The following is a 27467-nucleotide window of genomic DNA, read 5'->3' as shown; positions in this document are numbered from 1 at the left end:
TATGTGGACATTCCTCCCTTTTAATAATTTGTTCTGCAGAAAGGATCCTTTGAATCTAGAATTTTTCATTTAGCATTTATAGTTTTGAAAAGGGTACTTAGCTTAATTTTCCTACTCCTAATATCTTTAATATCAAAAATTGCTTATCCTTCTACATGTAATCTGATTACTATACATGATTCATGATTTTTTATATATGAGTATTTATTTTTTTAAAAAATACAAATACAAACAAGCATATTTATTTTTATTTATTTATTAAAATATAGGTTCACAGACATCGATGGCCGTAATTTCAGCTCAAAAATAAGCTGTACAAACAGTCAGCCTTTAATGACTTGCTTGGTGGTTTATTAATTTATTAATAATTATTTATTACTAATTATTTATTAATCATTCATTCTCTTTCTTTGCTTACATTATAAACTTTCTATTAATCAATGAAAGATAATTTATCTATCTTAAACTATGTTGTACTGAATAAATTAAATATTTGTTGACAAAACTAGCGGCCATTTCAGATATATGTTTCCAAATATGACTACCTTATTTCCACAATGTACCTATTTTTAAAATTGTTACAAATTGTAAAAAATGATACAAAATAATTTTTGGCAAAAACTTATATATTAAAATGTAATGTAATGCATAATAAGAGAATGTCATTTAAAATTACATCAAAAAAACAAATATTTTTTATTATTTTCTTCAGTTAAAATCCAACAAAATAACTGTTTCGAAAACTAATATTAATATTCTTCTTTTACCATAACTATTATACATTATCTTTCATTGAATTAATGAGCTATATATTTTTTGAAAAAAATTATCATTTAATTTTACATTTTTCAAAGGCTATCATTTACTATCATACATCAGTTGCTAAACGTAAAAACTTTAAATAAATATATATTGCAATACTCTTTATTCCATCTTCTAACATATCATATCATTAGCTTTCCAGAAATAATGTTCTGTCCATTTCATTAAAATAAAACTTTTGTACTTAAATGACATTAGTTCTTTAAAGTAAGACTTAAGCTATACTAACATACAGTTAAGTTTTGTTATTTAAGGTAAAACTTTAATTGCATTTGTAATATAGCTGTGTAGTTTAATTTAGTTATTAAAACTAAGACTTAAGTTGCGCTGATAATACATAAGTTTTGTACCTTAAAATAAGTTATATTATAAAATAGTTATATTCACAAACACATTTCAATTGCTAGAACAGCTAATGTTGATGAAACATTAACAATGACAGTTTTGTATTAAGCTTTGGCACTTCTATAATTTGATTTAGTAAATATTTGATTCCAGTGACAATTTTTTGTCCACTACAAATTTTAAATTTTGAGAAAAAAAATTAGGTAAGCATAAAGTTTAGTCGAAAGATCTTTTTAACTTGGTACTTTTCTGGATGAATATGTTTGCATAGTAAAGGACAGTGCTCTTTTACTAGCTACTGCCGAGACTAACACAATATTGAAAGAAAAAAAACTTGTTTCCAACTGTGAATATTTTTGTGGTTTGCTTTCGTATACTTACACACACTTTGAAGCATAAAATCCATCAACAAATTGAAGAACCCTAAAGCTCAGAGAGAAAAGAGTGTCGCCTTGAATTTTTAATGAACAAATTCCTTGCATGATTCAGCTCCGTTTTCAATCTTTCGAATCTGGTTTTAATGCGGGAGAAAAAGTTTATTACAGTAATATTAACACTATGTGAGGTTCATTAAGTCATTTTTTATCTGAATGCTCTCTAAGTATACTTCAAAATTTTAAACTTTATTTACTGTCTGAAATATTTGCTTCAAATAATTAATTTTAGCTTTAATGATAATATAATAACTTAAGTATTCTATAATAATATCAATACTAATGTACACCGAAGAGCCATTACATTATGACCACCCTCCATCTATAACAATGGGCTCGCCCTGGTTTTCATGGTTTCTCGCCCAAAAACAATGTTTTCATGGGGCACATTTGGACCCATAATCCTCATAGAACAATCTCTTACAATTTTCTTTACCTCTCTTTGTGTTTAAAAAATTTATTATCTTCTATTTAAGGGAATCTGGCAATGATGGTGTGTAAGAAAATGACTAGCAAACAATCACAGTTTATTGTTAAAAAAAATTTCACATTAAATAATTTATAACTAGATAAAACTATTGAGAAATTGTAGGGTTCTTATAGCATGAATTCCCTACTATAATACAGTAATGAATCTACTTAGTGCAGAATATTACTTATTAAATGGTTCATTATCAGATTAAAAGAATCACTAAAGTTTCCACGAAAAGAATATAAAAAAATCAATCACAAACTTAGTTTAAGACATTTTATTTATTTAAGAAATAAATTTATTGCTGATTAATAAAAAATTGGCATATAATTAATAACAAAATAACAATTAAAAACCAGTTGACTACCAAAAAAGTCATTTTTTGTGTAAATTATCCATAACATTTCTATTTCATACTTTAAAATCAATTTACTTCAGTATTTACTTTAAATGCAATAAATTAAATTTATCACGCTTACCATAATATCATATTGGGGTTATTATCATTAAAGATAATATTAGCAATATCATTGTAATCGTCGCCTAACGATGTCGATAAAAATTATGATATTATCGTAATTATTTCCATACATTATGCAATAGTATAATTTTTATTACCTATAAAACTATTGAAATCTATGTATTCGATATTTTTATTGCCGATAATTATCGATTATAATTCGATAAATATCGTACAAAATAGCAGTCATGACTTATAGCAGTTTTCTGTTTAAAAATATCATTAACACGATGTTTTGAAATATTGATATTTTGAGATATATCGACAGGCTCAATTCTTCAATAATCGTAATAATAATAGAATAAGATAAAAATTGCCTATAGTTATCAATATACCGACAATATACCAGACATATTTTTTTTTTCATTTACCGATATCAATTACTTTGTCAATTTACACTAATAACTATTCCCGCTAAATATATTTACCATTAGTTACTTTTAATTACACAAATCGTATGAAGTACCTTAAATGGAAACATCAATCTAATTTAATTGTTACCAATTTCACCGGTAGCACGAGCCAACGTTCGGCTTCACGCCAAACCACTCTTCTTGTTTGTAATTATTATCTTTAAGGACTTCACCAACTTTCATGACTCTTATCGCCAAAAGCGATCTTTTCAGTCATTGTTACAAAGAGGAAGAAAAAAAAATTAAAATGAACAAGAAATATAGCATTCGTTTTTGCTATCCGAAAGCTATCTCTGAGTTCTGGATGACAGAAAATCCGGTTGCCGCCTACATCCCCTGATGGGCGAATTAGTTTCGGAGATCTGAAAGAAATGTTTGTGAAGCCGAATTAATAATATTGGCAGGCATATTTTGGAAATGAAGGTTACTCCGAATAAGATATCTGCTGATTTACATATAAAAGTTTATTTATTTACTTTTTTATTTTTCTTTACGCTTGGAATTATTCACGGAGGAAAAAAATTCTGGTAAAATTAACGTACTGTATAGTAATCACATTTCTGGTATAAAAAAAAATTAAAAAAAGCCTGCTTCTGGATAAGGAAACCAAAAAATACGGTATTTAAATCATTCGTTTGGGAGTTTTTCTATTCATATGATTCCAATTTTCAAAATTATAATTCACGTAACCACACATTTAATAAAAAAAACAAAACTGGAAAGTAAATGTAACCGAATTCTAATCCATGCTCTAAGATATAATGATAAAATTACCGAATTTCAACACATTTACGAAATTCTAACGCATATTATAAAATAATATTTTATTGCTAATTTTACTAAAATCATTACCAAAGCGCTTCGGTCAAAATTACAAACTTTTTCAGTGTTCCCATAGAACCAGAAAAGCTGTAAATGTTACTATATTCTAGTAGTTTTGATCATACCTTTTTTTCTCAGTGTAGGAGACGTTTTCTTTTGTTTTCTTTTTTTTTTCCTGTCTAAAATTGAATTGGTATTTGAAAAGTAAGGAAAACTTTTTGTAATGTATATTTTACTTTCTCTCAGTGACAATGTTATTATACAGTAAATCAATCTTAAAAAAACACTTCCACTCAGCTAAAAAATCAGAGGGAAAAAAAGCAATTTTGTCATTTCGTATTTTCTACCCAATTACAGCTGACATACCAAAAAAAAGTAGCAGAATTAAACAAAAATATTAAAATTTCAGATAAATATAAATTATAAGAGCAGGTAAAATTATAAGATAACAATAATTAGTGCAAAAACAATTTTTTCAGTACATTGAAAGATCTGTATTGGTTAAAATGCTCCCAAAATGGTGTATTAATGTCCTATCATTTGTGCACTATAATGAACTTAAGAAAATAATAATAAAATAAAATGAAATAAAAACTAGCAATCAACCGTCAAATGTATTCGTCTATTACTTATTTTATATTATATTTGAAACTTGATCATGGAAATTAATCGAATATACTATGTATAGTTTTTATAAATATCTTTTCAATACTTTATGATTTTTCCTTGAATATTTTACATTATCATGCAGAATTGTATGGGATTCATGAATCACTAAAAACATTTACACTGTAAAAATTTCCGGATCGAATTTTGGTAAAATGTTCAAATTGTCAGGATGCCAATACTTTTTACCGTAAAATCCATTTTTACTTTACAGTTTTATGGAACACAAAATCTGATAAGCCGTAATTTTTACAGTAAAATGTTTTGTAAAATCACTGAAATGAAATAAATATTACTTTTTATGCTGTAATATTTACTATAAAATAGCTGTAATTAAATAAATATTACTGTAAAAATTATGGCATAAAATTTTGCTTTAGAAAAGGAATCTATGGATGCTACACTCATGGTGCCAGGAGACCTTTTTACAGTAATTTGATCCGGAATTTCTTAGTGCCTCTAATTCTGTATTATTTAGTTGTCATAGTTTCTTCAAAATCTGATGCTGTTTCGTGGTTATTCCCTGCTTAAATTTATGTTTTAATAAAATGTTAGGAAAATAAAAACATTTTTTTAATTAATTGTCTTGCGATGAATGCTTAAAAAATAGCTTTTAATGGAAGACAATTTGTTTCGTACCCTAATACATTCTTCTTTAATATCGCAGATCAAATATCGCCCAATTGTTTTTAAACATTTAGCTTCGTAGAGTAATCAAATGATGGAAAACGGATCTGATTAATTTTAATCAATGGACCATTAACTTTATTATCCCAGAACATCATAAATCAAATTGAGTCAAGTTTAGGCTGGCAGATCGTAGACAATGGCACAGATATCCCAATGGAGACTGATTTTTAATTTTGATAAATACAAAAAGTGCATGTATCACGCGGCCACTCAAAGAAGAGTGAGTTAGTTAATTTTTTTTTTCTTCATAGTGCAGTGGGGCTCAGCGTGGCGGGAGAATTATTTGGGATTCATCAAAGTTGAGTTGTGCACAGACGGACAACCTCACGCTTACTCCGTATCACAGCAGGTGTCTATTGCATGACGTTTTGTTCTATCAGCTGAAGGAAAATTAACTGTTATTCTTTTTTAGAATAAACGTTTGTGATATTTGTAAACACCAAGGCCGCTATGTTTCTTTTTTCTTACTAATGTGAGGTTAGGGAATAGTTAAAAATAAATTGACTCAAAACTTCAAATTGTGTAATTTTCTTGTACATTTCAAATTAGAAATTTGAGTACTACAATGTTATCAATAAATATTCGTATAGTAGTATTTAGCTTATTTTAAATTATAAAATTATCGTCTGAAAGCAATTTCGATGTTAAAGTAATATTATGTAGGATGTAAACAGATTTTTTAATGAAGAGTATAATCAAAGTCAGTGGTTCAGAGGTGTAGTGCTAAAAAAAATTTCCTGTATGGAAATCATCGCACAGTGGAAGGGAGGGAGGATATAAGCATCAAAGAAATTTTTGATCACCAGTTTCAATAAATAAATATATATATATATATATATATATATATATATNTATATATATATTAAACATTTAAATGATAAAGGTTTAATAAAAAAAAGTACGTCTTTAAGTTTTATCTCTTTCCTAAATGTGTGCATGATATGATATTCAATTTTTTTACTGTGGTTCTTATTATTTTTTTGGGGGGGAGGCGGGGAGAAGGTGCCAACTACCATCATACAAAAAGAAAACGATTTACATAAATCTTACTCTGCAGGCAGTGAAAAATAAGCGATAGCAAAGGTAAAAATAGAAAACTGAAGTCATTTGTAAAGTAATCATAAAAACATCCTCAGGAAACCTTACAATCAAACGAAAACAAGCTTTTCTCAGTTGGAAAAAAGAAATGTTTAACGTACACACTGCAGAGAAAGAAAAAAAAAGAACAGCTTTTATGTCGATACCTAAAATAACTTTTTGGTGCTTCTTTGTCCGATTTATCATTTAAAGAGCCAAACCACTCTCCACATCTTAATTTAGAAAACTTTTACTTGCTTTTCTGATTATGAATTCATTATTCTTACTCAGTTATTATTTATAACTAAGTTATTATTCATGTTTTTAATGTTTAAAATAACCACACACAAATCAAAACCAAAGTTAATAGAGGAAGAAAAATTACTCAACCCATTAATATGAAATAACAATACAACTTCACATTAAGAGGAAAAAATCTGGTAAAATTACCGTACAGTATGGTTCGGACATTTCTGGTTAAAAAAAAAGAACAATAATTCTGGTAATAAAACCAAAATATATGGTATTTAAACTGTTAATTTGGCAATTTTCCGGTTCATGTGGCAAACGGCTTGTAGGAAGTTCTAATTATCTAAAAGTATAGTTTTTATTACCACACATTTAGTAAGAAATATAGAACTGAAAAATAAACTTCAACCGAATGAATGGTTTTTATGCCATGCTCTAAGGTATCATGATAAAATAACTAAATTTTACCACATTTAACTTTTAAAATTATAAGATCGTATTTTATTGTAGATATTACCAAAGTCATTAACAAAACACTTTGTTAAAAATTGCCGAGCTTTTAGTTGTTCCCATAGAACCAAAAAAAAAAGGTAACTTTTATCATATTTTAGTAGTTTCTACCATACTTTTTTCATAAGTTAAGAAAAAAAAACGCAATATTATTCAGTTCGTAACAATTGCTGTAAACCTTGGCGATATTAAAGCAACCTATTTTTATTTATTATTCAATTATTTATAGATTTTTAACATCAACTAAGCTAAGAGAGCTTCTAAAAAATATTTTTTTTTTAAATATTTTTTTTTGGGGGGGGGGGGTTNAATTTTAGCATAATGTTTTTTTTGGGGGGGGGGGGTAAATAAGTTTTTCTGTCGCACTTACAAGGACAGATAAATGATCGTTATTTAAAACAAACTCCGAGGGAAAAATTCGAAGAAAAAAAGTACTTTTAAATGTTTCTTTAAGAGGTGCAAGTGTGGGGTAAAATAAGGCTAAAAATCGCATGAATAAGAAAAAAATGCATTTGTAATTGATGCAAATACCGGTAAAACATAACTGAAATTCATGTAAATAAGAAAAATGCGAAATGTACTTTCTGAATCCATATAAATATCGGCTAAGCTGTATTAAAAAGCGTAAAAATAGGAAAGAATATTTTTTGTCTATACAGGTAAGACATAGTTTAAATTCGCGTAAATAATAAACATATAGAACTATTTTTCCATGCAAGTATGGGAAAAGCATACTTTTTTAGTCGATGCTAATTTGGATCCAGCAAGAATGAAACTCGTATAAATTAGAATGCTTTTTGATCAAAGCAAGTGGGTAAAATAAAGTTTCACAAAATTTTCATAATAGTATTTTTAATTCATTTTTAAGCAGTTTTTTTCTTTTCACTCTTTCCTGTGAAATAATAATGTTCTCCCATGTGTACCGGTGTTTCTTTAAATGCTTGAAATATGTGGTTTTTCTTAAATACTGCGAAACTTGTAAAAATACAACAAAAATTTTAATTACACTTTGCTTTTCCTAATTCTAATTATTTCATTTTAGATTTTATCCGAAGAAGGTTTTGTTGGAATCAAGATTTCAGATTGGATTGCAGTTGGAATAGTGTTCTAGCAATCCACGAAGCTTACTTTACGAACAATGAAACTGAAGTGAATCGAACTTCATGTTTCAATAATAGAGACGGAAGACTGCCGTGTACGGAAGATCTCCGAATACCTCTGAATCGAAGGTAAGACCATCTAATAAAACTTGAAAAATCAACTAATTTTTTAAAAAATATTTGTCATAAATTCTGTACTTACACTATAAAAAATGAATACTCACATATCACGAAACAAAGACAAAACCGTTTCCTGGTATATGCTCCGATTGAATATTTTGTCAAAGTGACAAAATAACTATCTTTACTTTTTTGAGGATACGAACTTCGTCAAAAGTCAATAAATACTTCGTCATTCTATTTTTTCCCAGAAAAAAAACTTGTAGTGTCTAATGTATCTACTTTTCTAATAATCACGTAATTGTGGGCACCATATAGGTGGCGCAACACAACAAGGACAGATAGAACAGTGCGATTATTTACACTCATGTCCGAAGGAAGGTTCGAACCCTGGATCTTCCTGGTACTAGGCCAACTCCTTGACTACTATGCAGCTGTTCAGCTGAATTCGTCACGTTATTTTCGATTGTCTAGTCTTATTCTAGTTTCGTCATTCTAGTTAATCTTCCACGATGCATTACGTTGAGGTTTCTAGTTGAGGAAACAGTTTCGTCATATATTTAAGAGTTAGCGTTTCGTCTCAAATCGCGCGGTTTCGTGACGAAATGATTCTCAAAATTAACGAAATACTGTTAAAGGATTGCAGAATCGTCAAAGGTGAGAATTTTATTTCTGAGAGTGTAAACGTAAAATAATAAATTTCTTGAAATATGAATGGTAAATTTTAACTAACGCTATTAAATTTTAGAAAAAAATGTCTTTAACCTTGTAAAAGGAAAAATATTATGCAGCATTGATTTGAGTAACTTTTCACAACGACAGTAGTTGCAAATTATTGCTTTAACAGTTTGGCAATTTCTTGAATGATTTATGAGTTCTTATTGCATTTTTATACTTTTAATTTAGTGTGCGGGTAGGTATGATGATGTAATCGAAATTTCGACCACTTTTCCATGAACTAGAGCTATTAAATCCCAACTGGAACTCACTGCATCATGACAATGCTAGTTTCAATTGTCTACTTTAGATATAAGCAGAATTGTTAATATTGTTAAATTCTTGGACAATTTCAAATGTCTCTAACTTGTCTCTAACAAAGCTTTCTTGGTTTCTAAAGTGAGCCCAGTAAGATAGCATAGCAATTTTTTGGGTAGGTGATCTTTCGCGAGTTGTAAGTGAAGTCTATTAAAATCATAGATTAAGTGTGTGCTTTTAAATTTTTATTACCACTACGTTTTTTCTTCTCTTTTGTGTTTTGGCTATTTAAAATCAAAGCCAGCTCAAGCATTTCTTATGGTTTTTTATTTAATTAAATTCTGTAAACTCTACGTACTAAATTTGTGTACTAAATTTAGTAATATATTTTTAAATTTGAAACAAACTGAATAAACATTTTAATTAAATTTAAACATTACGTGAAATTTCAACAATAGGTGTTAATTTTTTCGTAAAACTTCAAGTGAGAGAAACTAGTGTGGAAAAAAAAAAATAACTATGGAAAAAGTGAATAAGCAATTTAGTTGTAAGTTGCTTGAACTTTCAAGTTTTGGTTATTTTTCTTAACGCATCAAGTGAGAAAAACTAGTGTGAAAGTTTTTTTTAGATAAATATAAAGAAAGAGCAAATAACTGAAGATATGTTAAATAGTAAAGTAATAAAAGATCTATGGATCTTGGTTTTCAAGGTCAAAAATATAATTTAACAATGACCTGTATTGGATAAATTTAAAAATTTATCCATTCAAAGAATAAAATAAACATTTTAATAGAATTAGAAAGTTACTTGAACTTTCAATAATAAGCTTAGAATGTTTTTCTTAACGCATCAGATGAGTAAAACTAATGAGAAAGTATTTTCAGATAAACAACAAAGAGAAGGTAACTTATGATCTGCTAAATAATTAAATTTTAAAACGTTTCCAAATTTCGGCTGTCAAAGTTAAAAGCATAATTTAACGAAAATCTGTATTGTAGAACAAAACAACTATTTGACACTTTAAATAGAAAAATTTATCCATTCGATGAATTGAATAAAAGATTTAATTGAATTCGAAAGATTCTTGAACTTTCAATAATAGGCTTTGGATATTTTTCTTAACACATCAGATGAGAAAAACTAATGAGAAAGTTTTTTTTCGATAAACATAAAGAGAATGTAACCAAAGATATGCTAAATAATTGAATTTTAAAAATCTCCAAATTTCGGCTGTCGAAATTAAAAGTATAATTTAACTAGAGCCTGTATTATAGAGCAAAACAACTATTTGACACTTTAAATTGAAAAATATATTCATTCAAAAATTGAATAAACGATTTAATTGAATTTGGAAGATACTTGAACTTTCAATAATAGACTTTGGGATTTTTTTCCTTAACGCATCAGATGAAACTAATGTGAAAGTTTTTTTTTCCAGAAAAACATAAAGAGAAAGTAACCGAAGATCTGCTAAACATATAAAGTTATCGAAGATCTCCAGATTTCGGTTGTCAAGGTCGAAAGCATAATTTAACAATGACTTCTACTGTAGAACTCAACAGCTTTTTGACTTTTATATGTAATGTTGCCATGAATGACTTAAATCAAGAGAATGTCACCAATCATTCATTGATATAATTATATTTATTCGATATTTAATTTTCCGCTGAGGACAGATAAGGGGAAACTTCAGTGTTCGGAGTACCGATTAAATGCATACTAGGCAGTGGCACTGAACCTTAAAAAACATCAGTGTAGGGTATACCGGGCAGTGGCACTTAACTAGACCTAATATATATTTCGAACATTTACAAAAGCGATTATGTGATTGTCAACATTCACCGGTGGAAGTAAACAACCAGCAATTTTGGTCATGCACAGTAACATAAGTAAATAATTAAACGTAACAATATTCAAATTGAAAATCTAACTTCAGGTGTAAAAAGAATCCATCGTGGATCCATACATAGTTGTCTCACATTTTCCAAAAACTTTCTGAAAAACAAACTACGATTCACTATTCGATGCCAAAAGAAAAAGTTTTGTTAAGAACAAAAACACTTTGATTGGTTGCGCATCGCTAACAAATACCGTCGGTTCTTTTGAGAGTAATAGAAGAAAAGATGCGCACCAACTCCACTCAAAAGAAAGCAGTGGCAACGGGCGTATTTAAACGCATGTATTAAATAAAAGAAAGCAAATAGAAGTTCTGTTCCATTATTCTAAAAAAAAGAACGATTGTTTGAAGAAGACAAGTAATGGCGGTATTTACTGCGTTATTACTTTTTTTACTGTTATTATGTAATGACATTGGATTTATACTTCAGGAAAAGTATAAATTTAAGAAAAATTTCGGGTCATTCACTTACCTTTACAGGATTATCTGGAATGTTTTGTTCTTTGTGCATTCAGGCTAATGAGGTTTGACATAAAAACGGAAATTTGAAATGTTCTTTCCTTCTACATTTTTTATTATTCCGAAATTACGGATATTATAAATTAATATTTTGAGCTATACTTCTACAAACAATATTTCAATTCATTCTTCTTTGTAAATTCCCGTTATAGATTTTTTATTATTCAGTTTTGTTGCATTTTTTAATCATCCTGTTTAAAATAATGTAACAATAGTTATAAAGTACTCCTTAGAGGTTTATTTTATTTGACTATTATTCTGTTGTTATTTGTAGTGTTCTGTTTTCGTGATATACCATTCATATTTCAAAGTCTAATTATGTTGAAAAAATAAAAATTTGCTATACGTCCTGAAAGTCGTTTTTCAAGCCTGAAATTAGCTTTTAATGAGCCTTAGCCGGCTTATGAAAGAAATTTTTTTCTTCATATACCTTGAATATATTTCGCAAATTTCATTTTGTACAATTAAACAAGATTTATTGAAAAGGACACAAGCATTGTGTCCTTTTCAATAAATCTTGGAAATACTTTGAGCTTTTTCAAAGAAGTACAAGAACTACTTAGAAAATTTTGTTCGAAACTCTTTAAATTTTATAAGATATTCAAATCAGATTTTCTTTCGTTAGTTGCCAAATACGAATCCCTACAAAATTTTAAAAAAATAATTTTCTTTAACTTTTTTCCGTGCATGCGCAGTATAAAAGAACTACTTTAAATAGTCACATCTTGCGCAGTTTTTTACGAATTTTTTTTCAAATTTTGAAATAATTATTTTGTAATTAATTTTTGATTACTCCAAAAATTTTATTTCATTTTAATAAATATTTTTAAAGTTGAAGCAAAACAATGTAAGACTATAAAATAAATTTTTTATTATTAGATTAGATTTAAATTAGATTTAGGAAATTTTCTGCAGTAATTGCAAGTAACAACCAAAGTAATCGGTGCAAATTACAAGATTATTCCTTGATTTTCTGGTAAAGGGTGTTCAAAAATACTTGTTTTCTTTCGTAATTTAATATCGGTCCCTGAAACCTCTGAAAGCTTAAAATTGTCTTGCTAAGTATGAAAAATCGCTTGAATTAATTACCACAGAAATTATGAAATAATCCAAGTATTTCTTGAGAAATTTAAAAAATTGTAAAAAAAACTTAAAGTGTCTCTTCCATTATTTATAAAGATAATTCACCTTTTTACCTTTAAATTACAGTTGAAGACCTTAATTTTCTTGGAGAACCCAACTTAATTTTATTACAGTCAATATTGAACAATTCTATAAAACTTTACAGATAATAACTTTAAAAATACCATTTTCATAATGCAGTTTACTTATGAAATCAATTATTCCCTTATGCTCAATTTAAAATAGAAAAAAACGGAGTTGTCTACAGCGAATGACTAAATACTATTGACAATATCTGAAAAAAAGTAAAACAGCAATGGATATATGCAAGTGACGTCATCGGAGGTAAATCATGACATTTGTTGATTCAGAAGCCAATGAGGTTTGACACACGCGCATGACGTCGCTTACAGGTAATCAACTAAATCTGATTTAATTCACATGGTTAGGCATGATCACTTTTCCTAGAGATGCAAGCATTGCAAGTACCCAATAACCATGTAAAAAAATTTTGGAAAGTTATAGGTCAAGAGAAAAGGATGCTATTTTTCATTGCTGAACATTATTCGTCTTAAAAAGCGCAAAACCTTCCAGGCAAGAATGAAACTTCTACATAATCCATTTGAATTCTTATTAATATTCCATTTCAATTCTATCTCATGTAAATGAGCAGTGCCCATCAGCGTGAAAGTTAATAGCTCTCAGCGTGGGTGTAACTGCCCTCACGATTATCTTTAAAAGCGTGGGAGATCAGAGCATTCACATCTTATAAATCAAAAGAAAAAAAAACCATCCATATCGTTCCACACCATTCAATTAAAATAACAATCAATATGGATCACAATAAATTTTCAATCATTCATCAAAAAGTGATGCCTTTTAGATAACAAAGCACGAGCTTCGTAAAGCATTACGACATCGTGAGCATTTAATGGCCATATCTCTTAATTTTAAAGAATCGTTAAGATTCTCTGAAGTTGAGAGAACTCGTAAAGCATGAAATAAAGTCTTTCTTTCCTGTCTCGTAAAGCTATTTGAAGCGAAAACATCTTATTATTCCAGTCTTTGATCTCTTGAAAGATTTTAATTGTTTCTGAAAAAAATCGTTACGCTAGAGTTACGATCGGAACTAAGTAAAATTAGTGGTTATAAACAACACAGAATTTTATAATAAAAGGTATTGAAATGTTTTACCTTTACTGGAATAATTAAATTCAAATTAAAATGTTTTTGTTTTTATAATTTCAACATTATTTACACACAGTTTTGTTTTTATTTCGCACTGTTAATAAAGTAGCAAATTCATGGAATGGATTTGATTTCCTTGACATAAGAGTTCATCTTTATACTCTGGAACCAGTTTATCACTTTCAGAATGGTTATAAATATTTTTGGAGCCCCCTTAACTTAGTACGATAAACAAAATACCAGGACTTGGAAAATCTCAAACTTTTTACACGTCAGAATGAAACTTTTATTTGCCCAAACATCTTTTTCGGATACATATTAATAAATTCACTTATCTAAGTAACATGATTAGGTATATTTAGGAAAAAAAATCATGATCAAAACTACCAGAATACAGTAAAGTTTATCGTTCCTCTGCTTTTATGGGAACACTAATAAAGATCTCAGTAATTTTTACCAAAGCATTTTGGTAAAGATTTTGGTTAAATAAGCAATAAAATTAAAATATGGTATTATAATATGCCATAAAATTTGGTAACTAATCCATAATACCTTGGAGCGTGTAATAAAAACAATTTATTCGATTAAATTTACTTTTTATTTTTTTTATTTTTACTAAATGTGTGATAATACGAACTATAATTTTGAAAATCAGAATTTCCGGTGAACAGTTACCATATGAACAGAAATATTACCAAATTAATGATTTGAATACTGTATATTTTGATTTTACAAGCCAGAATTATGGGTTTTTTAGCATAAATATCATTAACTTACAGTAAAATAACTTTACCAGAATTTTTTTCTCCGTGTATTGTTAAGAGAGGAATATAAAGTATGTATAAGCATTAATGGAGCAAGGGCAGAGTATGGTTTTTAAAGCATTGCAACAGCATTATTTTATTTAGAAAACAGAACTTTTTTTTTTCTAATGGCAGGCACGGATTTTGAATCTTTTGCCTATACTATGCCAGAATTGTTGCTCATTTCGCGTTACCCAGTGGGCACCTGTGAACCAAAGTCACGGAGGCGAGCAACATTGCCCACGCCACACTGCCACAAACCCGTTTATAGGGTGGGCCACATTCACACATCATACACACACACAACAGAGGACAGCACAAAGAGAGAGAGAGAAACATCCATGCCCAGAGCGGGATTCGAACCCGCAGCCTATGGCTTCGCAGTCAGGCACGCTAACCGCTCGGCCACCTGGCCGGCGGAAAACAGAACTATTAAGTATTATGGGCATGCCCTTCAACAAATCACTTAAAAGCAGTGTTATAAAAACAATGTCACTCACGCACGCGTTTGCTTCCACACTGCTATTTAAACCTCTATATGATCTATGCTCTCATACGCAGCGAGCATGACTAAGATAGTTAACTTTGTCTTAAAATTCTTATTTATGTAAATATTTTCTATAACGTTTGAGTATTATCAAATATAATCGATTTTCCTTTTTTCTCAACCTTTGGTGACATTTATCCGCCCTATCTGGCTACCGGCATCTTGATAATTTTCGTCAAAATTTGAAGGCCCCTTACTCTATACATTTAGTCATTTCTAATTACGTATTTACATTTTTGGCTGGGAATATAAGAGTTAAAAATGCATGTCAGATTGCAACTTTGACATACCCGGGTATGTCGAGCAATATATTTTTCGAGACCTGAAGGATACGATATACTAAAATGTTATATAACAGAATTTTTTAACCGAAGAGGTCAAAAGTTCTGCAACAGTAATTAATTTTAAAAAGACATTATGTTCAATAGCAAATATAAATGTACACCTGGTCTTGTTTTAACGTAAAAAAACAAATCTTTCAAGTCCTAAGAACACACTTTTAGAGGCCCACTGATCTTTGTTATCCAGTTTAGGGTTGAAGAAAGCGAATCATCACAGTGCTTCGAATCTTTCGAGTATTGAAAGATTCGAATCAGTGATTCTAATAAGTTTGAAACATCGATGCTTCAAATTCGTTTATTCAGCAAGTGCACATAAACCCTAATTACTCTATTACCTTTAAAGCAAATAATAAAAAAAATATTTATTTAAGTTTCCCTTTTCGCTTGATCTCTGTTAAGATGATAATGATTACACTGTTTTAATAAAGTTTTTAATCTTACATTGCGTAGCATCAATTTGAAAAGGTAGCTCAAATTTATGTCTAATACAATTGATAAAGTCATTTCTAAAATGTAGTAGGTAGGATAGGCAGTGATTTGAATCTGCTCGGATAAAAAAAAACAGCGTTTTCATCCAATTATTGAATCAAATTAATTTCATAATTGTGATTTGGTTTATTGAATCAATTCAATGATTCAAATCATATTCGTATCACAAAATGAATACCCAACTTTTATCTGAGTTTGCGAATACAGAATTGTTTTTTGAGCTCAATATCATTTAGCACATGTTTTACAATAGGTAAGGAACAAAATTCCTGGTCTCCACTCCATTCAGAAACGAACAGATAAAAATAATTATTCGTTAAACAAATGTCTATAATAACATCTTCTTACCCAAAAAAAAATTTATGCATAAAAGAAAAACTATTTTTAAAGCTAAAGAAAAGTCTTTCTATGGGTTCGTTTCCAGCCCATTAAACACGCAGATAAAACATTTACAGATATAATATAGTGAAAGTAGCAAGAGGTAGGGTTGACTGAAATTATATGAAAAATATGATCTTTTGTTTAACATACCGATTTTCTTACCTACACGGGAAAAAAATTCTGATAAAATTACCGTACCGTATGGTAATAACATTTCTGGTAAAAAGTACAACATAATTCTGCGTAAAAATTAGTTAAATTAAAACCAAAATATACGGTATTTAAATCATTCATTTGGTGATTTTTCAGTTCATATCGTAACAATTTACTGAAATTTCTGGTTTTCAAAATTGGAGTAACCCCACGTTTAGTAAAATAATACAAAACGGAATAGTTAATTTAACCGAATAAGTGGCTCTTATGCCATGCTCTAAGGTATCACGGTAAAAATGCAAAATTTTACTATCTTTACTGAATTTTATCGCATAATAAAAAACCAAATTTTATTGTTAATTTTACCGAAATCATTGCCAAAGTGCTTCGGTAAAAATTATCGAGCTCTCTGGCGTTCCCTTTGAGTTAAAAATGTGGTAAATTCTATCATATTTTGGTAGTTTTCACCATACTTTTTTCACAGCATACCAAATAACAGATTTCTTTTTTTTTTTTAAGTAAATTAAAAATGAAAAAACTGTTTTACCTTCTGTGAGATTTTGCAGATGATGCGAGAATTTATAAGCATGTTTCTTCCAGGAAACAAAACCGTTTTTGTTTTGTTTCTTTTTTTAGCATTTTCTATACTTGTTTCCCGTTGTAAATAATGAAATAAAAATAAAATTTTGTTGATCTGAAAAAAATAACTGTTTTTTTATTTTTTGAATGCTTTTTTTAATTGAGTCAAAGGTAATTACTTCAAAATTGCTGCTTAACGTTTGAAATTTGGTAATTACTGTTTAAAATTTTTCCTTTCATTGGCGGTTTCTTTTTTTTTTTAATTTTTAAATCCGAAAGTGAAATGTAGATGAATTACAAAATAGTGAATTAAAGATTGGGTTAGTATTTTTTTTAAACGTTAAAATTAAATGTTTGAAATTAAATCTTTTATTACAAGCAAATTACTTGTGCACATATCTTAATGCAGCTTTTTATTTTTAAATAGAACTGCCCTTTTAATAAGAGGGTGCGTAATTCTTAAAATGCTAAAATTAAATGTTAAGTACTTATAGCATTGCATAGCATTGTATATACAGCTTTTTATTTTTAACTAAAAACGCCCCTTTAGAGGCAAGGTGCGTTTTTTTTAATGTTCAAAACTAAATTTTAAAATTTTAACAAAATACTTACGTGCTTAGTTTTATTTTGAACTTGTAACTCTCTTTTTGAAAATTGGGCGCGTTTCGTAAATGTTAAAAATTAAATTTTTGAACTTAAATGAAATACTTACGTTAATAGCTTAATATAGTTTTTTAGTTTTGAGCTGGAAATGTTCCTTTAAGGATAAAATTGTTTAATTTTTCAATTCAACAAATTATGCTACTAAAACTGAAATTAATATAAGTTTCATACAGATTAAGTTACACAAGTTCTATAATCTTAAGCCTGACTTTCACCTCATCTTCATTTCGATACATTAATGTATCCATTTGAATAGCAGCAAGTTAGCAAATATTAACTAAAAAAACGTTTGGCAAATTCAAGCCACACCTGATTGTTAATCTTACTCTTCAAGTCAAACAAAGAAAATGTACACATCCATAAAAACTCTAACATCTTTTAATCCTACAAAAGTTCCTTCTTTATCGTCTGAAAAAACTAAACTAAGCAGACTATTAGCACAAAAAAAGAAGGTATCTTCACCTTCACTTCTTAAAAATCTGACACCTTCTTCCTATCATCAGATACGGCCGGATACTTATGAGGAAATCTCTTTAAAAAGTACCGAGAGAAAAGAAAAAAAAATTGCTGCCAATGGTTTTCAATTCTATTTAATGGAACATCTAAGGATAAGTTCGTTTACCGTTTCGCCTCTGGTCTTTTATCCGAGGGCGTCTCTTTCACACTAGCAAGGCAAAGTACCTTATCTTGTGGAAAATAAAGTTTCAAATGAGATAGAGTCTTCTTCGTTTCTTTCACACCGATTTATTATGTTCACCCGAGCATGTCCTCTTCCATCTATTCAAAATTGTGGAATTTTCAGCTCAAACGAGTTCTTGGACGACTTCGTTGTGCCTGCGACCTCAGTGTGCGTACCGTACGTTTATTAATTAAAAACTATTTTCAAATTAGTATTTTTTTTCAATTGAATTTAGTTGAAAATGATGAATTATGTTCAAATGAATAATCCAAAAATGATAACTGTTATAAGAAAATTGAAGTCTTTACAAAATGAAATTGTTAACAGGACCAACAGATAACATTAAAAAAAAAAACTAGCATGCTTTTAATGACGTATTAAAACGCCAATAATTCAAACTCAATAACGCGAACCATTTTAATCAATATTGGAGATTTATACAGGGTGTTTGAAAAGAAATGGTCAAGTATCTTGGAAAATACGCAACGGATCTAAAAATATACTTGTTGGATGTCTCAAAAGATTTTCTCAATGATAAACTCGACCTTCTTCCAACCTAGCCTAATTTTCTTCAAGGGGGTGGGAGAGTTAACTTCACTATCTTAAATAGGAAACTTTATTTCTTATTGCAAATTTGGAATCGCCAGAAAAAGAAGTTCCCAAATTCCTCAATTGTTTTCGCATTTTAGTTCACGGAATTCAAATCTACAATACATAAATTGGGATTCCTATTTAAGATTTCGTTGTTAAGTTGTTTCGTTCCGTTAAGTTGCCTCAGGGGATAAAAGTGAGAGGTCGAGTTTGATATCATTAAACAGAGCTTTTGTAAGAATCCCAAACGTAAAATTTTGGAATTTTAATCCAACGCTTATTTCACGAGACATTACATCATTTTTATAATTTTGGAACATCTTGTAGATTTCGCCAATTAGAAACCTGCTGGCAACAAATAAAATATAATAAAATATATTTATTTATTAATGAATAAGAAAGAAGAAACGTATGAACTTTAAGGCTATTTACTCCTGTTCACTTAGCTATCACTTAAAAACCACCCAGCTTTACATTTATCTTGCATGAGTTATTATAAAAAATAAAATACTTATTTCCGTTAGTTTCTGTAAAAATTTTTATTCCTTTCCCTTCCAAAATGTTTTTAATTTAAAAGTATTTTAAAATATAATGCGATCTCATAAAAATACCTTGTTTTGTTTGTTTTTCTTGAATACAATCTTATTTGGTATGTGTCACTCTCAGAAATAGAACTCTCACTTTTGACGATTCTGCAATCCTTAATTTTGCGAATCATTTTGTCACGAAATCACGTGATTTACACGATGGTAATTAGAATGCCGACATAAGCAGACAGGATGCATGGTGGTCAAGGAATTAGTCTCATTCCAGTCAGATCCCGGGTTCGAGTCCCTGTTCGGGCATGGATGTAATTTATCTAAATGTTCTATCTATCCTTCTTGTCTTATTGGGATGACATTGATCCACCTATCTGGTACCCACGAAAAAGTGAACAACAATGTCACCCGTTAGTTATCATGAGGCACTAAAAGTGCCTCAAAGGTACCTTTTTCTTTTTTTTGAAAAATAAAATAGAGTGATGAAAGATATTTTTACTTTTGACGAAATCCATTTCCTTGAAAAAGTGGTGATAGTTATTTCGTCACTTTGACAAAATGTTCTCTCGAAGCATATACTAGGTAATGGTTTCGTCAAAAACAAAGAAAGTTTCATGAGATTTGAGTATCTATGTTTTACTGCGTATGTTTGATGTAATCTGTTAGGAAGAAAATAACATTCTGGTATATCATATCAGTACAAAAGTAGTTAAATAACATGTACATTATTATATTTTTACATTATTCTGACATAACACAATAGAAGTTTAAATCACCGATAGTGTGAGACAAATTTATGTCAAAAACAGTTTTAGAAGCCATACTTGTTCATTTGTTTATTTATAATTTCCTACCTCCATTCCTCATTTTACTTTTTTTTTCACTTTTTTCGTTTAATAATTTCCTTCAAATTTCCAAATCTAATTTGGTCGACTGTTCAATAACTGTCATAAAATAAAATAAGCTTGATGAACATCATAACTTCAATTCCCCTTTTTTTAATACGCTGATCTTCATGATAGTTGAAAACATTTAAAGAATTGCACTAAAAGCTAGAAGAAATTCAGTGAAAAAATACAAAAAACTCGAAGGAATCGTTTGAAGAAATACTAAAATCTCAGGAGATAATTACAAACAAAAAAACAATTAAATATTTGAAAAATAATTTCGGAATGGAATACTAAAAACTCACTGGAACTGCGTGAAGAAATATGGATCGTCACTGTCTTAAAAAGAAAAACAGATGCAATTTCATAAAGCAAAAACAGAAGGAAAAATCTCTAATAAACTAATTTCATTCCACTCATTAACTAAAAGGCAAAGCACATTAAACTGTCACCATCAAACCAATTTCGAAATAAATTCTTAACACATTAACTTCTATTAACATAAAGATAAATAGAATGATTTCTCTTGCAAATATTAATTAAGTTCACGTTCGAATTTGCGCACGATTTTCGCCAAAATTAGCAACACTTTCCCTCTTCTCCCATAGACGGAAGGGCGTTTCCTTTAGCCACGAAATGGGATCAATCCACTCCATCCCCTTTATTCCACCGATTTCATCCCCTGTCCATCATACTAGTACAATTCACCCCATTGATCGCCGAGCGTGATGTACGCCGCCCTGGTCCGAAAATCATTCACGCATCTATAGAACTTACAATCCATAAATACTACGATTTGTGAGGCTCGCGTAAGAGTGGGGGGGATATTTATAGCGGGAATGTTCTTCAACTTATTCTTCAATATCGATAAGAAGCGGAAGATGACATAATGATTGTGAATGAAAAATTGAGTTTGCGAACGCAGTAATTGCTTTCTTTTCATAGCCTGACTTCACCGTTTATGTTCGACAAAGAAAGGAGTATAATTTAAGGATGTAAAATGTAAACCAAATCGGATATAAATAAATAGAAAATTGCGCGCATTGAGTGAGTTATAATTTAATTTTCGATGATATTTTTCAAAGGTATCTAAGCATTTAATTAAGTTACTATATAGGAAACAAAATCTAGCATAAATTACAATAATCGACCAAACTTTTATCGATATATATATATATATATATNAAATCTTTTTAAAACTTTTGATGCAGATACGGTTTTGTCTGCTATATATATATATATATATATATATGGGATGAAATTATTTGCTACTTTTTGTTCTTTTAGCCAATATTGAAATCTTAACAAGGAGATGATAAATGAAAATGAAATAATTACTGATTAATTATTACTGATTAATTATTATATTACTAAAATAATTACTGTTGTAACGTGAGACCTGAGATATTATGATTGCAATGTATTTTTGACGTATTCTAGATCCAAATGCTTAAGATGGAACTGTTATTTTATGAATCTAAAATAAGTAAATCGAAAGAGGGGATCAATTTTATGATCCTACAATTTTTAAAATGGGAAATTTCTGTACTGAAAATTTAAGTGTTATGCTAATTGATCTAAGAGATGAAATGTTAGATAAAATTACGCAAATGGATCGAAGCATTCAAATAACAATTAAATCTAACAGTACAAAAAAAAGTTAAAGTGACACAAATAGATATATGAACCGAATAACAATAAAAATGGATCTGAAAATTCAAAGACAAATAAAAATGGAACCAATTATGAATTCAAAAAGAAATTCAAATGGTGCCAGTTATGAATTTTAAAAAAAAATATTTACATTTTGCGAATTATTGATTCAAAAAGAAATTAAAATAGAGTGAGCGAATCTAAGAGATTAAATAGTTATTAAAAAGCAATGAACCATAGAACGAGATTAGCAGTGACGAGCATATCTGAGAAGGAAATCGCAATTAAAATAACGCGAATCTATATAAGAACTCAAATAGAAATTAAAATGGTGCTGATCGTTCCAGGAATTCCAATAACAGTTAAATCTAGGGACACGAATACTTATTAAAACAATTAATAGCAATTATTCAAAAAAATTCTAAAATCAATTAAAATGGCGCTATCGAATCTAAAAATTAAATGCCAATTTAAAAAGTATGAATGGATCTAAGAACTCAAATAGCAACTAAAATGGTGCAAATAGATCCTAAGAACACGAATAGCAATGATTTATTTTGACAAGGCAGCAAAACTTTGATTAAATAATAAAGTTCTGTCACGTTTACTAACTATCAAGACATGGCATACTTTCATCAGTTAATGGAATTACATTTTTCCCTTTTGAAGGTACGTTTTTTTGATGTTTGCTAATTTGATGATTCCCAAAATAGTTGGGATGCATATTTTTTTTTAAATTGAAGCAAATAAATAAAATAGTATGAATTGAAAGAAAATGTGAATGTTGCAATTAAAGTTTTCGATTTTTATTTAGTAATCTTTGGTTATGTAAATGCAAAAAAGTATAAAGGTCCATTCTAACATACAAAGTAAGAAGACGTTCACATTGTGAGCAAAAAACTCGTTTTATGTATTTAAAAAAAAACTCGTTTGAGGTATACTATGCATTTTAGAGCTAAATAAGACATGTTAATACTGAAATCGAAGTGTTTTTATGACAGATGAGCCATATGGAATAGAACATCTGCCTATTCCAAGCGTATAGTTACGATATTGATTGTGCCTCTTTAGAAAAGGAGCCAGGGTGTATTTTAATACCCACTGTGCCTCTAGTTAACTTTTGCAGCTGCCTTGAAATATATACCAGGGAAATTTCTTTTTTTTTTTAAATCTCAGCATAAGCTTGCAAGATTATCTTGCATCGACGTAAATTTCTCAGTCTTTACTCCATCAGTAAAAATCCGTAACAATAGGTTTCTAAAATTCAATTATTAAAGCATTTTCGTTTAAAGAAAAATTTTAACGTTATTGTTTTTCCTATATTTTTGTAATTTATAATTAATATTAGAATTGTATTTCGAGGCAAATGTATTACTTAGTGTTTTTTTTTAATGTTAATCATATGAAAATTATTATATTGGCGTGGATTTATTTTAAATTTCATTCCTTTCGTACTACGGTTTTTAGTAAGCTCTCAAATGACTACTAGTTATATGAAAATATAGTAATAATATTTAACGTAAAATTACTGAATCAGTCTATTTAAATATATATATATTTTTGCAAAAATTGCGGAATAATATTTTACGGTGAAAATAGATTTCGCAGTAAAATGGGTTTTAAGAATGATGTACACAAAGTGCCGGTATGTTTTAAAGCAATCTTTTTTTTTTTTTTCTTTTTTTTTCTTGAAAAAAAAATCCTGGTTTGAAATAACTAAACTCCGTTGCAAGTTAAGAAAAGACCATTGCGGTATAGAATTTAAGTAATCATCCGCCTCTGTATATAGTTCCGGTTTATTTCGTAATAAGATTACATAAATATGCTTTCAAAACAATATAAAAGCTTTTAAAAGTTAAACATGTCAATCAGAAATTTAATTCGTGCTATCTGTTACAATATATATCATAGAATTATTGAAAAAAAGGGGTTATAGTTTCATAGTCTAACTGAAATCCTAGACTTGAAAAGAAGACATATTTTGATAACAGAGCATTCGTTCTTAAAAAAGAAACAACTATATGACGTTGCAAGAGCATTAGATTTGATTGGACTGCAGAAAATGGCGCGTCTTATGATGACTTATGATGCTTTTAACAAATCAAATGCGAGATAAAGAAATTTTATTTTTGTTTCGGCCTAGGGGAAAATCGTCTGCAAGAAGCAATATTTATTATTCTTTCATCAGTTTCTCTAAGTGTGAATAGCAAGATGTATATTTGTTACGATTTTTAGATATATTATTTCATTACTTCTTATTACTTGTTAATTGATTATTGCTGTTAATAAGGAAGTATGCAAAAAGGAGTCTGCGCAACATCGTTTCGTTTCAAGAGTTGGCGATGTTGATATACGCTCGTGCTCGGAGCTTGGCATCCATTTGGCGTGTACTTTATATGCAAACAGGCTCTCTCCATAGGGATAATGTTTTTTTTCTTAGCTTGCAACAGAGTATAGTTGTCAAAAAGTATACACATCAGAAATCGCAAATGAGTAAATAAACGCAGAGAGCACAAAAACGTTATTGAAATATAATGAATGACTGCAAAGAAAGGCAAAACTGTAAATATCAAAAGCATTTTGATTGCCAAAGCTTGCAAACGAAGATTCTTAGAAACACTGCAAACTGAGATTCTTAAGAAACACCACATAAAACAATAAAAATGATTTTGATGCTTTACATTACAAATTCAGAAATAACTCGACTGATTTCGATAGTGCTTTTATTTTTTCTCGCTTAAATATTTACATGCCACCTTTGATGTGTATATATATTTGTTTTAATTACTGACAAAAACTTGAAACTTGACACAATTTTAGATTTTGGTAGTTTTTTAAATTTCTCCTTATGTCTATAACATTCAAAATTTTTGACTGAATCAAAAAAAAAGAAGAAAAAAAAAGAAAATCAGATTGGTTACTTCAGTTTTGGTAGTTCTATTTCACAAGAACAAAATAATTAGTTATTAAAGAATTCGCTTCTTGGGCATTGTGTGGCATATCAAAATATTTCTCTTTCCTTTTAATACCGAGATCTTAAATAAAGTTTTAAAAACAATGTTTGGCTTATCCTTTCTTTTTTTATTCGTACAGGTGTTCCGGAACGTCTCATTGTAGTTTTAACTTGACAGAAGATCATCCCGACAGAGAATGTTTTTGTAAAGGAGTCATTATTCTTGTCTATTCCTGTGTTAAAGGTAATTTTTAATTTTTATACCGAATTCAAATTACAAAATTGAATTCGATGTCTAAAAAATTTGTATACATGTTGAATTTTTGCAGGGTTCGTAGAAATAATTTATTAGCCTTTTTGCCTAACAGCACCTTGCATGCATATAATGTCGAAATCTGCCACGATGTGGCTTACTGTGAGAAAATTTCCTTCAAAATTTTGTTATTATCAAAAATATATTTAAATGACTGAAAAGGTATACTTAAATGACTGAAATTTATTTTAACTAACTTTCAACAATTCAAATTATTATATACTATTCCCCTTATTTATTGTAATTTTTTTGAATTCAAATTTTTCTTTAATAAAAAATTTTTCATAATTCAAACAATTTCTACATTGTATTTTTCTACCAAAAACTTTTTCTAGCTCAATGCATTTTAAAGGTATTTTCCTCGGATAAATATTTTGAATAGCTCCTTAAAAGTGTGTTTCATGTTTTTATCAATGCAGTAAAAAATAAATTTTTTTTTTTAAGTAAATTGCATTTAAAAAAATAAAAAATTAAGAAAATAGCGTGATTTTGACAGAGGTAAATGTGTTATTATTTATGTATAGTGTATTATCAACAGCGACCTTTGGCTTTGTTTACTTAAAACGTGTGCAACTAAAGCAAACATATTTTATGATTTGCATTAGAAAGGCATTATTGCGTGTCAGTAAGTTTGCGAGGAAAACTACTCCAAATCTCATAATTCCGTCGTTTTACATTACTACACTAAGATAAACATTCTAGTAAAAATACCGAACTGTTTGGCAATAACATTTCTGATAAATAAAAAAAAACAATTTTGATTAATAAATTGCAGGATTAATACAGGATTTAAATCATTTATTTCGTAATTTTCTCCGTTCGATTTACAGGAAATTCTACTCTACAAAATTATAGTTCTTATTACCACTCATTTAGTAAAAAATACAAAACTGAAAAGTAAATTTAACCGAATAAATGGTTTTTATGCCTTGTTCTAAGGTATCATGATAAAATTACCGAATTTTACCATATTTACCAACTTTTGTCGCATTTTGTAAAAATGTATTTTATTGTTTATTTCACACCCAAAGCGCTTCGGTAAAAATTACCGAGCTTTATAATGTTTCCGGACAGACAGAAACACAGTAAATTTTATCATATTCTGGTAGTTTTGACCATAATTTTTTTCACAGTGTATACTTAAGTAAAATATCTTTTGCCCTCTATTGATGTATTTTTAGTTTTGAATCAAGCAATGTTTTCTTTTACGGTTGACTTACCGGTTTTGTTGACAATAATTTTCCTCGCGTGATATACCTATTAGAGTAACATTTATCTAGAATAATATACTCCTCAATGGAAAAAATTCATTAGCTTAAAAAATTATGGTGAAAAGTAATCGCCATGTTTCGGGAGCTCGAAATAAGGCGCAAATAATCAAAATCACCAACACGTTAAACTATTTTGTATATTCTAGTAATATATTAGTAATATTTTTTTTCATTTTGTAATAATGTATTAATAATATTTTGTTTAATTGTGTAGTAATATATTAATACTACATAGTTCACCTGTTTGTGGGTCAGGATAATGAGCACCTTGTTTTGAGTGCTCAAAACAAATCGACGTTTTTCGACTTAATATTTGAAGATAATGAAATTTCAAAAATTAAAGTGGTATATCTTTCCTCCTAAGTTTCTGTGCAATGTTCATTTCACAGAATATATAATATTTAATTATTGTATTTTGTCTACTTTCTCTATTAAAGAAGATTAGGCCGTTGTACCGCAAAACTTCTATTTTTGAGACTTAGAAGTCTGTTTAATGACCAAGTGTAAAATTTTCAGTGATTAGCTGCGTAACAGCTATATTATAACACAAAAATAGAAATTTACCACATTTACATATGTATAATATGTGGCAACATTCTGACTCAAATTTTCTTCACCAACTCAGAGAATACGCTTTTTAGAATTAAATATTATATATATAAATAAATAAATAAATTTTATATA

General features: G+C 28.8%; 1 protein-coding gene across 1 annotated transcript in view; it reads left to right on the top strand.

Moving 5' to 3' along the window:
• LOC107454090 (uncharacterized) overlaps positions 1 to 27467 on the top strand; it is a 72903-nt gene that overhangs the window by 19778 nt on the left and 25658 nt on the right. Inside the window, exons 2-3 of the mRNA XM_016071146.3 lie at positions 8063 to 8249; positions 25340 to 25443. Coding sequence (XP_015926632.1) covers positions 8063 to 8249; positions 25340 to 25443 — 291 coding nt within the window. The remainder of the gene's footprint in view (positions 1 to 8062; positions 8250 to 25339; positions 25444 to 27467) is intronic.

The sequence above is a fragment of the Parasteatoda tepidariorum genome, chromosome 3 (assembly GCF_043381705.1).
Source record: "Parasteatoda tepidariorum isolate YZ-2023 chromosome 3, CAS_Ptep_4.0, whole genome shotgun sequence".
In the NCBI taxonomy this organism is placed as follows: domain Eukaryota; kingdom Metazoa; phylum Arthropoda; class Arachnida; order Araneae; family Theridiidae; genus Parasteatoda; species Parasteatoda tepidariorum.
This window is presented reverse-complemented; position numbering and strand designations above follow the sequence as displayed.